General features: G+C 35.7%; 1 protein-coding gene across 1 annotated transcript; it reads right to left on the bottom strand.

The window, feature by feature from the left end:
* Positions 1-10,043: 10,043 nt before the first annotated feature.
* LOC149573228 (uncharacterized) lies at positions 10,044-12,685 on the bottom strand. The gene is made up of 2 exons (XM_089812121.1): positions 11,598-12,685; positions 10,044-10,857 (listed from the first exon to the last, which is right to left on the bottom strand). The coding sequence occupies exons 1-2, from the start codon at positions 12,445-12,447 to the stop codon at positions 10,202-10,204; spliced, it is 1,506 nt and encodes a 501-aa protein (XP_089668247.1). The 5' UTR covers positions 12,448-12,685; the 3' UTR covers positions 10,044-10,201.
* Positions 12,686-13,902: the final 1,217 nt, after the last annotated feature.

Here is a 13,902-nt window from a genome sequence, read left to right on the forward strand (position 1 = left end):
GTGATGCTAACGAAATGGCCCATTGATCAAGATCAAATGTCAAGATATCTACATTTTCAAGTTCAAACTTCCAAACTTTCTACTAGATTGTCTGCAACAGAATTAGAAATGTCTGTAACAACCAGAAAGCAGTTTTCATCAAGCATATGAAAGAAAGGCATAGTTGCCAACTCTACATCGTTACAACCACTCTCAGAAATCCATTTTTACTATTCAAATAGCATCTATACAGATATAGAAGCTTTCCTCATTCCACATGAAAAAATCCATGAACATCAACATCTTTAGCTTTCCAAAGTCAAACTTCCAAACTCTCTGCTAAAATTTCTAAAATAAAATGAGAATCGGGTATGAATAGTAATGCCATAAGTAAAACATAGTCTGCTAGGAACTCACATCAACTCAATCTAAATGAAAAATACTTGGAATTCAATGGACATTAAATAGAAACTCAACATCAAGAAATTAAAAGAACGAGAAATGTGAATTTGAACTTGGAAGGTTACTATGATAACCTAGGAAAGTTGATAGAGAGCTCAATGAAGTAACTAAAAATGCAATCCACTAACTCCCAACCCAATAAGATTCTCTATTGGAACTTTAAGATGCAAAGATCTTATAGATAATAACTCTTCCAAAATTATCCACCAACTTCAACCCAATGAGATTCTCTATTCAAACTTTAAGATACTAAGATCTTCCAAAAAATAACTCCTCCAAAATATCTAATCAAAGCTCTATAGATTGAAAAAGCTCTTTAGCACGAAAGTTGAGAAAGACATTGACTTCAAATAGCATCACCGTCCCTATCATCAATTACATATATATTCATGTAAATGGTTTTAATCTACCCACATCTCTGCCATGAATTTGCCCAAATTTTCCTCGTCTAGACATTTGACATTGGGAAAGATGATCTTTAAGCAGTCCCTGATTGTTGTGAGATTAATGACTCCAATATTTTTGAACTTTTGATGAAGTTAGTGCTTTGTATCACTAATTGATTGCTTCTAAATTAGGTTGTGTACAAAATAATTGCATCAATTTTGCCAATTAAATTAGATAGTACTCAATTATTCAAAGAATACTTATACAGTTTGTAAACAGTTCTACAAATTATATAAGGTAGTATATAGATGCAAAATTTAATTTCTATGTTCAATTTATTTTTTTGAAATTCAAGAAAATGTAATAGGGCCCAAAACAAATACAATTTCTCATGCCTAGTTAGTTATCATTATGCTACAAATTTATTCCCCGGGGTTTGACTACCCTTAACCTAAAAGTACATTCAACTACCCTTGGATAACACAAGAATATTTATCAGAACAGTAAGCCTAGTCTTCCAATCACTCAACTTCTTTACCTAAAATTACATTCAAGTGCCTTTGGATAACACCAACAATATCTTCTAGAGCAGTAACCCTACTCCACAAATCAGTCAACTTCTCCCTAACCCCTAATCCGCAAACATAAAAACATCACGATCAATAGACAAATATAATAGAACAAACAATTAAATCAATTTTAAATAATGAATAAATAAAATATAACTCTATAAATAGACAAAATAAAAGAAAAAGTTACCTAAACTTTTCTCTTTTGAAGAAGATGAAATCTTGGATCCTACACTCAAGAGTTAAGTACCTCATCTTCAGTAAGACCCTCCAACTGTATCTGTGTCTAACTTGTGTCCAACCTTAACTAGTTGGTTCTCAATACCCTTGACCTACACCTTGACTTTTACCCTTCACTCACTTCTGCTTCCCAAGTGAATTTTGTACCACATAATCTAATTGTTTCTCAATTCTTACCAATAGAAGCAATGTTATGATTGTAAAGTAGTCATACCTTTTTTAATCTAATAAAATCTTTAAAAGTCGAATCATTTCCTATGCATATTAACATAAAAAGGATGATTATGATGGAGTCGCACCTTTTTTAATCTAATAAAATCTAAAAAAGCTGAATCATTTCCTATGCATATTAACTTAAAAAGGAGAATTGTGATAAGTAGGAAATATTAACTTAAAAGAAGGATTATGCATGGGTCAATTAGTTTGACTCAAGAATTACAGAGTTGAACTCTGATAGCAATATCACAAGGAATAATATGTTTGATGTATAAAGATTATTTAATCAAAATGTAGAGACAATTTTATGACCCTGAAATATTTTAGTTGCATAGAATAGTATCTTTTTGTTGATATTCATAATATTTTTATAAACTTTATGGTTGATATTCATCCAATATGAAATTTGTTAATCTACTCCTTTGTCTTCATTAATTATTGTAGAGATTTTATGATCCATATGCAGCAGCCCAAAATGATCCAGCAGAGAAGACTTCAATAGGAAACTATAAAAATCAGTCAAGAATAACTAATATTTGGTTATAATTTTTGAATATGCTATAATTCATATTATGGTTTTTAACATTAAATTAAATGTATATGTTACAATTTATACTATGGTCTTTTAACATTAAGCTAAATGTATAAATGTATATGATTTAACAATCGGCATGACCCTTGGGCCTGCCAGGAACAAGTGCTACGTTAAGTTATGATATAAAAGTCTCAAACCTTGAAATTCTCTGTATTAAAGTTATAATCGTCAGCTGTGTTGCAAAAGAGATTAAAGGTGCATTGACCATTATATGGTATACTGTAGTATTGTGTGAGAAGAGATAAAAAATAATTTATTTTTAATGTAGCCAGCAACTCGGCATTCAGGCTTCTGTACCAAGTCATGTTATATTGTCATTCCCAAAAATGGCCCTCAGACTGCCATCCTTCCCAGACATCACTGTCCCACCATCCCGTCCCTGAAAGTAATGGGACATATCAATATCCCAATCTGCAATTCCTCTGCTCAGATCTTGGAAGATATTTTAGTAGAATTGAACAAATATGCATTGTACATGCTTTTACTATTGCAAGCCTTAAATTACATCTTCATTCCCCAGAATGCCTCTCTGGGCCAGGTATGGTAACAAAAATAAGATTATAAATTTTCTCCCTAGAAATCCCAGAGCATATAAATTTAGATGTTTTGGGGGGTCTGAAACTCTACTTACTGATTAGTTAATTGGGAAAACTGAAATTTTAAGAAGAGATTCTTTCTGATGTTGCTAGAAGAGAGAAGGAAGATGTAGAAGAGGGAAGGAAGATGCATTTTCTAAAGAGGCTGAAGTAGAACTCTTCATACAGGCGTTCTCTTTACTTTAAATATATGTGATATTGTAAAATAAAATTATTGTTCTTTCCATTAATTGAATCAGTACCAGGATAAAAGAGACTACCAATGATGGTACTGAGAGCAGCCAGGGTATTCCCGAGCTTTACTGTTTCAAGCTTGTTACCCCAAGTTTCAGGGACAGGTGATTCATTTTGGGATCGAATTGTTTCTTGGAGTAGGGGTTTGTTGGGATGACAGTGGAAACGGCTATATAAAAAAATGAAATTTATATATATAGGAAAAGTTTAAATATTCTTATGAAAACATGTATAAAGCATGTTTTTTATACGTTATACAATCTTAATATAAAACATTTGTGTTAAATAATTATAATTGAGGTTTCACATAAGAGTAGAAGTCAAACAAATCATCAAAATTCAAACATATGGGACAGCCAGGACACGATTTCGATACATCCCCATTTCTATGGATCAAATTTTGCTGAAAATTATCTCCGGACAACACTGGTTTGATATCAAAAATATGAAACAGCCAGAGGACACGTTTCGAAAAATCCCCATTTCTATGGATCAAATTCCCAGACAACACTGCTTTTAGGCTGCCTCTCTAGCTCTGCATTTGAAGGTTTTGTTGAGACCCTTTGGAATTTTTTAGTTCAGCTCTTCTATCTTTTGTCTCAGCAATTTGGTATACTGCTGTTTTTCACTGTTAGTCCCGTTTCTTGGTACTGATTTTCAGACTAAGTGCTGGTGAAATTCTTCTTATCCTTGTTTGCAATGTTGTCGTATTCAATGCTCTTCCTTATTGAACCTTTGCCAAGGTTTTCCATTTCATGAACTCACTTGTACACTTACTAAAAAGATTTATCTTTGATATGATAGATTTTAATGATGCCCATGAGGCTAAAGTAGCCTATGGGACAAAATCTTTTGATAGCCCTTCCATCGTTCTGATTTTAGCTTTGACCTGCTCATACAATCTGTGAACAACAGACCTAAGTTCTTTAGGAACTTCCAACTCTTCCATTCTGTCCCAAAGTTTGTTACGTGGCACTATGTCAAATGCTTTTTTAAAGTCCACGAAACAATAGAAAGCCTTGCCCCCCTAAGTGTCCCAAATTTTCTTTATCAAATATCTAAGAGTGATGTCATGATCTATAGTAGGTTTAAAGCTTGCTTGCCCTTTTGCTCTTTTGCCTTTTGTTTCAGCCCATTTACTGCTTTTCCGTTCTACCATGCTGCCAAATAACTTTCCGAAGAGTGGATTGATCATGATAGTTCGGTAATTAGAAGAGTTGTTTATGTCTCTGCTTTTGTGGAGTGGAATCACCACACTTGTTGTCCAATTTATAGGGAAGCCTTCTCCATGGACACTATTGAAAATCTTAGTGATGTGTGGTGTCAGGGTTTCAGCACCCCACTTTAAGTATTTAGCCTGTAACCCATCTATATCTTGAGCTTAACCCACAGCTAACCTCCGTATTCCTTGAATAATATCCTTTTGGTTGAATAAATCACCTGTAGTCTCGGTTACCATGGTTCTATGTTCTCCCAAATCACACTTGTAGAGGGTCTTGGCATATTCTAGCCATTTGGTTCTTGTGATGTTGTTCTCTATCTGTGTTTTTCTCTACTAAAGCTCTTTCCAAAACTTTATGGGCTGTTTTTACCAAGATTAATCAACTCGATCCTTCTCATGTTCGCATACTCCTCTTTCTTCTTTTTAATTAGTTAAGCACTCCTTGTGAAACCATGAATTGGCCGGAAAAGTGTTCTTGTTTTCTCTTGTGGCTTTAGATCTTTTACACTCCTCCAGGGCTTTAATGATAGTAAGAACAAGATTATTCTTGTCCATGGAATAATGTTTATCAGACTTGAGATACTTTCCTTGAACCCTAGACAGCCATAAAAGAGAGTCTCGAAAAATATTATAGTTTTCTTGTGTCATTCAAACTTTGCCAGTTGGGAGCATCTTCCTCTTTTGTAGAGATTTTGAGACATTATGATGGTCCTTAATTTGGGTGGTACCCTTATCAAGATGAGGTTATGGTCAGACTTTAGCTCCATGGGGCATTCCTCTATTTCAAAGTTAATTATCTTTGTAACATAGTCTTATGAGCATATGACATAATCTACAACACTTTTCTCATCGTGTCTTTTGCATGTGATTCCATCCGATTTAGGCCACTTTTCCATACCATTGCATATGACCATGTTATATAGGCAGTATAAGCCTAGTAATTCAACCCCAAAGTGGTTAACCTTTCCCGTGCTATCCTACGATGATCTTTCCCATTTTTGTGTCCCTTCTTCTTCTAGCTAAACCGGGTCTCTGCTTTCCTTGTAACTTTCCTTAAGATTGAGAGTTTGGTTGTTTGTTTTTCTAGCATTGAAATCACCTATTATCATTATTTCCCCTAGAGAGCTAAAATCTGCTATATCTTTTTTGAGTGCAATGAATGGATCTTCTCGATCCAATCTATGGTTTTTATACATTTTTGAGCCTTTTGGGGTGAAGTAGCAAGCAACCACCATTGTAGGAATCTGATTCTCTATTATTTTTATCCATATATACTACTTGTTTACATCTTCTTTCTCCAAGTTTATAAATCTGATCCAAGTTTCTTTAATTAGAATGGTGATGCCTCTATGCCCCTTACCATTTTCTATCTTCTCATTCCACAGTGATACCTTCTTATACCCCTCAAAATCTGGAACCCTACATCCATCATGTTCATGAGTCTCAGTAAGCATAATGATGTCATTATCTTTAGCTATCAGCCCTAACCCAGGTCCTCTTCTCCAAGCATAACCTCTACAATTCCAACTGACTATAGTTAAATGTTCTTGGGTACGCCCAAGTTCCTATTTATTGTGTGTAATTTTGTCGCTGATTTAGGCTCTACCATTTTTTAGCCATGCCCATTTGCCATTTTCTCTTGCTACTTTCACTTTTTCTCATTCCTTCCTTCTTTCTTCTTGCTGAGTTAAGGTGAGGTCATCATCGAGATATATATGGGTGCCTTTGAAAAATTTCTTATTACTTAAGATGTTTTTGTCCCTTGCATTCTTCATTATCACTCTAACATGCCTGTCCTTGCCTCCTCTTATCCATTTTCCAATTCTCTATGCTTGTATGGTTGTTCCATGTTAGTCTAATTGGTCTTTAAAGAAGTCTTTAACTAGATCTATTGTGTTTTCCTGTTCTCCATAGTCTCTTAGCCCTTTGATGATGATATTTGCTACTTTCTCACTTCTTTCCTTTTCCTCTCTAATCTGCCTCCGTACTTGTTTTTCTATGCTATCCTCAGAAGTGTTTGCTAGCCCCTTTACTATGTTAGCCCATGATCTAACTTCTTCAATTTTCTCTCTAAGTTGGTTCTCTTTTATTTCCATATTGGCCATGGCATCTTGTATATTTTTCATTTATGGGTTTTTGTCTTCATCCCTAGCCCCTTCTTCTCTCGTGATACCTATGCTGTTCTCTTTTCCACTACTTTTTTTCTTAACAATATCATTTCGTACTCTCCTTTGTCCATATTAAATTGCAATTTTTGAATCTATTCTCTAAGTGACTTGACCTCCATTGCTAGCTTCTAGTTATCTTCGGCGACTCTTTTCATTGTGATACTTTCTATTTGGCTCTTCTCTTCAAGTGCTCACACCCTCTCTTTCATGGCTACCAAGTCGTTCATAAAGATGTCTGGGTACCACGTCATGGGTGTCCTTGTGGGGCTGTAATTATTTGATAGCCCATCCTCCACTGTGTCCTTTGCCTAAGAGTTATCTACCTTCCCTTTATCTTTGATATCATTAAACTGCTTAACTGTTTCAGAGGTTTCAGTCGACCGCAAACTCTATTCCCCTGTCTTTGTATTGTCTAGGACGTGTGGTATCGGTTTCGAAAGTATAGCTGCGAGCTTTCCTCTTTTTGCATATTTAATCTTTTGTATCTTCCTTCGCCTGATTATTCTTTTATACTATTTAGCATTCACATAAATGTAATTTCCTCCTGCAGGTGGTCAACTGACTTTGGGAAAGCTCAAAATGTTTGTGGGTAGATTGCCATTTCCTCCTCCAAGAATGAAAGGACTTGTGTCTGATTGGGGCCTTGGAAGAATAAGGAAGCTCCCTTGATTCCACTTGATGAGGTTATTTTGTATTAAACTATCCCCATGTGCCAGAACTGTGTCTTTGGTACCAGAGATATCGTTGTGCTCAATAGCCTCCATCAAACTTGCTTGTTCTTTTGATGTTATAGGTGCCCTGACCATTTGATTCCCTGCCACGCTGTTACTGTCAGATCCTTGGGTGTGCCCGGTGATCCCATCTAGCTCTAACTGTGACTCCCTTACCGTTGGTTGATCGATCGATGAGACTTGTGCAAGTATCTTCTCATCTATCTGAAACCCAACATGTTCTTCTGTGATTCCCCCTTTTATTCCTTCCTTGGGAACCATATCGTTATCTCTGGTATCTTAATAGAGATTTTTTACGGTTTTTGCATTTTGTTTAGGATAAGTGACACACATTAAGTGCAGAAGTTTTATGCATGATCCCATATAACATCGACAAAGTAATTTTGGGGAAAGCAATTTATAAGAAAGCGATTGTTGTAAGGCACTTGGACTTACCACATAGTATCTCAAAACTAATAAAATAGTAGGTTTTTTTACCAACCCGTGATGCCCTGATGCTCGTAAAACCTAGGCAGTTGACATCATTGATGTTAAATCATATTACAGTTTTCACTTTCACAATAGGTTTTATTTGCCACTAATATTATTATACATTTTAGAAGCAATAACATACAACATTGTTACCTGTATTTTCTGACTTGCGTAGAGTTTTACCCAGATAGATTTATAACATTATTATGTTTTCAAGCAACTTGTAAGGACATCCAAAGCAATCTTATCATCATTATTAGAAAAATGTTATTTAAAATTCTGCGAGCTTTACCTGATTTAATCTTGCTTGCAATCACATCCAAGATGACTTTTTCTTCACACATCCTTGCCTAAACCAACATAAAAATGCTCAAATTATTAAAACTGAACCAGAAATCCATTTCAGAAAATGCTTATGAAATTCTTCAAATTTTTCTTGGTAATTGAGTTTCATGTAAATGTTTGAATCTTTAGGTAACTGCAAAAAACTTGCAATAAGATGTAAAAATTCCAGTTATGGAGAAAAAAATCAGAGAGTAGAATGTCTGGCACATGTATGTTACATGTGGGTGTTTTCTTAACCACTGATGGGGAGCCAATAGGAATTCAAACTCAGCTCCTGATTGAATCGTCCAAATTTGATTGAATACCCAAATCGCTAATAAGTATTCCTAATGCCCTCCGATGCCCTCAAAGGCTCAATACATGGTCTTATCCTTGAACACTTGTTCCAACACATTGGAAGGTTTTAATGTACCCAAACAAACCTGTTTCAATAGGTTTCCAAACCCCCAACACTAGTTTTATAAACAAACCCAAAATCTTGCCCTTGGGTAGGCCTAATCCCCAACTAGGTCTCCAAAACCTGTTTTTTCCCTCTCCAGATTTTCCCAAAACACTTGAAAAAATTACATTTTCTGATACCCATTTGGAGATACTATAACATATCAAAAACTCAGGTGTCCTTCCTTTCGAAAAACTGTACGGAACTGGAATTTATTACCTCTGTTTTAGGCCTAATTAGGCCACTTTTACAAAGCAACTATGCTTGAATCTTTGACTCAGGCTTCCCAGAATTGGTGATGTATCTTGTTTTGATGCCGAACCAAGGACTTTGGCATTACTTTGACCAACCACAACCTTTAAGAGGCCTAACTTACAAACCCTCACCAAATTAAGCCAACAACTGGGGCCTTCTTAAAAACTTATTAAAGGTCACTTCCAAAATCAAAAGGTGGTCATTTCACCTTCTCATGGACATTTCATAAAACAATATGTGAAGACAGAACCCCCTTGTTAAGGTAATTTTTTTGCTGCTATACCCATGCCTCCATTTCAATGCACCTTCCTCATATACCTTCTTCATCCACTCTGGTGATTACCCTGTTTCTTCGACTCTCCTTCATTTTTTCTGTTAGTATATGACATAATACGCATTAAAGGCCCATCCCACAAGTAACAGAGGTATACATAAAGTGGGATGGCCTTCAAACCATTAAAGCTCACAAAATGGAAGTGCTTCTCCTTAACACTGTTTTAGGATAGTCAATAAAAAAATAATGAAATGGTCTCAGAAAGACTTCAAACCAGTACCACGGATGGTTGGAATATTATCTATCCTTTGCAAAAGAAAAAATAAATCAGAATTGAAGTATAAGCTATAATAACACTCAGATTTAGATCAAGTTTGCAGCCAAAATCATTGTTTTCATTACTTCAAACTTGCAGTCCTTACAATGGATGTCTGCTAACTCCAGCCTACTTCCTTTTGGGCGTTTAAGAAAGTTATTTAAACTCGTGTCTATCACTCCAACCGATTTCAACGACCTAACTACCCCTTTCCTTAACAAAACCTCTTAAATTCTAAGTTTGGTTAACCAACCGTTACATTTCAAATTCAATTTTTTTAATTTTCCCACCTTTTCTATTTTAACCTTTTCCAATAACCCCAAAGGCTTTATATCGCCGTGATCCTTACAAACATGATTAAAAACATCTAAATAATGACTCCCATGCCCACATTGGCTTACATTTCATATTTTAGGCCTATTGACCCTCGTTGTATAATCAGGAAATATAGCACTTTGAGTCATCCTATTTAAGTCATACACCATATAAGATGTGCAAACAAGCTGAATATAGTGACAAAATATTCTCTTGCCGAGGCAGGAACTAATGACATAAACTTTTGATGACATATGTATTTCACATTAGTAAACAGTATATTCAAGGCCAAAAACCCTTTAAAACATTCGTTTCAGAGAGTGTGGAATGCATTGAGAAAAGCAAATATATTTACAAGCAAATCAAGAATTTTCATCTATGATCCTTTTACTTTTGATCGACATTTTGTAAAGCCATAGCAGTAGCACACAATGCGTAGACACCAATCCAGTTTTTAAAAAAATTACCCTCAATTGGCTCAACTCCTACATGGCCAGCATATTTAATAATTGCTTCAACAGAATCCTTGACCTGCATGCTGTACTCCATCAGAATCTCATCACTCCTCAGCAACACTTCTAAAACTTGAACATCCTCTCTTCTTATCACACAAAGACCTCTCTGCATATAGATAGAGGCCATGCAGCTTAAACCCATTTCCAAATGCAATGAATCAAATTTGAACCCTCTAATAACCAGCCTGACCATACTAACGATATTGTTTATAATATCCATACTTAGCAGCTTCTTTTCTGCTGTATCAAAATGAAAGTGGTGAGAGAAATTATCACCACACTTGATTAATAACTTATGGAGAAGCCATAGCCCTTGTTCTAGGGCCAAACTGATTTGGAGCTTCTTCTCAACTTCATTTTGTAGCTCTTTCTCATAGAGAGATATACAGATTGTTATAATGTTGACAAGAAGCTGTGGGTATTTATTACAGGCTATGAGGGCGAGCTTTTTTTGAGTCCACGCTACTTTCAGGATAGCTGTTCCATTGTTCATGTCCTCGGTGCTTATGTCCACATGGCTAGGGCGCCCTACAATATAGAAAACAAACATTGAGTCCACAAAAACTAAAAAGGTAAAACAACTTAGAGCTTCAACAAGGTGATAAATTCCTATAGATAAGAGATCAATCAGAATAAATGTAATGATCAAACACTAATAAATGGAGAATCAAGATACAATAGCACAAAATCATATCTAAAGAGATAATAAATATCTTCAAAATATGGTAAAATACAAAATTTATCTCAAACTTAAGATTTGATGTATGTAGGGGAAAAGTTTCAGTAGCCACTTAGATTAAGGTTCAGCATTTGGGCATCTATGGATATCTCTGTAGAGGCCATGGAGTGCAAAGTGATCGGAAAAGTGTCATTTTAAAACACTAGCCTGAAACCTGTTATGTTCACCCCCACCCCCCAAGAGTTAGTCACCAAAAAATAACAAAAAATATCAACTATTAGTACATGTGTCATCAATTATTAGAAAGTATCTATGACAAAATTCTATTCAGTTATTAGACCCCCTGACTTACTGAATTTCTTCCCCTTTAATTAGGTGTTTCTCTCAAAGAACTCAGAACGTTTTTAAACCCAAAAACAAATTAGAGAACATTATAGACGATTGAAACACCTCACCTTTCCTTCTCTTTTCTCTTATATTCTCAACGTATTATACTATTGATGTAAAAAAGTAGTTATATGGTAAATTGAGGAAAATGCAATAACCTAGAGAAGGTTGCCAAAACAGAGGGACTATATAAATTACACACCTAGCAGTTGAATGGGCACATTGACAACAAAAGGGACGAATGAGTCCGTCTTTCTTGTAAAGACCAGATCTGAGCAGTCATGAAAAATCCAGCGATAGATTCTTAGCACTAAGCTCTGAATCTTGACATACTTAGATTTCCTTAGATGGGAAAGAATATGTAGCAGTGCACTTAAAGACTCCTGTGGTATCTTGACCAAATCTTCTTGTGTCAACCCAACAACATTCACAATCCTGGCCACTTCTCTGTACACATCCTCTGCCTCCTCACACTCAGAAGAACAAGAAGAAGAAAACCTGCTATGCAAGTTAACCAACTCCATGCTCACAACTCTGAACAAAGATTTGTAGCCATTAACTGAAACAAAAAGCTCTCTGTTTTCATCCCTGTATTGGCAAACAAGGCGAAGTATATTAAGTTTTTTCCACAAGGCTTTCCAAAAATTCTCCACCATGTTGGCTTTTGACCCATGGGGAAAGCAATGAGTGTGCAATACTAAACCATTAAGATGGTCCTTCATTTCACCCTCTTCCAAAACTCTATTGTAATCTTGAATGACTTCTAAACCCCTGGAATTACCATTGTTCTTAGTTCCTGCTTTGTTATCCGTAACGTAGCTTCGCATTTGGTTGGCCAATTCTACTTGCAGTATGGCCTGGTTCATGTCAAACGCCCTGTTTGTGAACGGGTTAACGGCTTGGTGTTTGGATTCCCAAATGATCTCCAGCGTCCTGCGATTGTATAGAAGTTGAGCAGGATCTTGTGAAATGGGCAGTCGAATTGGATCGTACGCAAACTCCTGATTTATTGCATCCTTGTACTCCTCTGGAATTAATTCATTTGAATCCATTTTCAAACAGTGATACAGGCAAATTGATGTAATAAAACTGGTGATTCTTTTCCTTTACATATAAATGTCTGATGAATGTGGTTCAATATGATTGTTTGCAGGTTTTAGCACCTCAAAAATCACAGTATCCATATATTGGAATAGCAAAATTTAGTCATTCATATAATTGTGATTGTGTGTGACTGCACTGAAATGTCACGACCGGCGAAGAGTACGGAACAAAAGTTTGGAAATTAAAATAACCACCAAAACTAATCTTGATTGTGACCGACTTTATGGTGTGAAAAAATATATACTCCAAAGATTTTAATTGTTATTAATTTATTTATTTTTTAATGATTACAAGGTGTCGTCCACTTAATAGAAACTTATTTTGAAAACTTTAGTGTTCTCTAAAATAAAGTTTCGATTTTAGAGAACACTTTGAAGCTTATGGATAACTTAAACATAGGGAGTACAATTTTATTAAAAATTAATACTTATGAAATTTAGATTAAATTTATGTTTTTGAAATTAAAAGTGACCAAAATAAGGATGTCGGTCCATACAAGCAAAATGTTGGTAACCAACACACTACTAGCAGAAACTACCAGCAGACAAAAGACTAACTAAACATCAACATAGTTCCAAATGTCTACAAAAATCAACAGAGTTTAAGAGTAACTAAGCTAAAATCAAGCCGAGAAAACTAGCAAACTACGAAATTCAACCTAACCAAAATTGGCATAACAGGCCAACCCGAGTCATAATTACATCTATAAACCAGCAAAACCTTAACCAACAGTAAAACATAAAAAAGTCTTGGATCCAAGGATCCCAGTAAACTAAGAAACTTAATTTTCTTTTTTCCCCTTCCCCTTTGCGTCCAGCAAGATTCGGGCCCAATCATCAGCAAGGAACTTGAAGAGCAGCTTGTGGTCCTGCATATCCATACTTGTGTCCTCCTTTTCTTGTGCTAGCAATTGAAGGGTGGTGGCCACAACATGTGTGACTTTGAGGCCAAATTTGGAGAAGGTAAAAAACCCCTCCTCCAAAGTATTAACCCTCCTCTCCAATTTAGCATATCATTCCTCTAGCACCTTGGTCCCTTCCTTAGTCTCTGCTTCCACCTTTAAAGCTTCCTCCTTAGCTTTTAGCACTTGGATTTCATCCTACAAAACCTTTGGGTTAGAGGAAACCTTAGAATTATCCTTAACTTAGGATGAAATAGTTATGGGGGAAGTGTCCATCTTGCTGCTCTCTTCACAAAAGGTAATGGGTTTGAGGGAAAAGTTGGCAGACACACGGGTGATCTTCGTATTCACAGCATTACCAGCAGATGCTTGGGTTTCGGCATTATCAACCAAGTTATCCCCCAAGTTAAAAATTTTCTCCACCTCCTCCTTTCCATCATCCTTCTTGGAATTAGAATTATCTTCCTCCTCCCCTCCTTCATTATTGTTTTCTAAACTATCT

The sequence above is a fragment of the Cupressus sempervirens genome, chromosome 2, assembly GCF_028749045.1.
Source record: "Cupressus sempervirens isolate cs-2001-9-10 chromosome 2, ASM2874904v1, whole genome shotgun sequence".
NCBI lineage: Eukaryota > Viridiplantae > Streptophyta > Pinopsida > Cupressales > Cupressaceae > Cupressus > Cupressus sempervirens.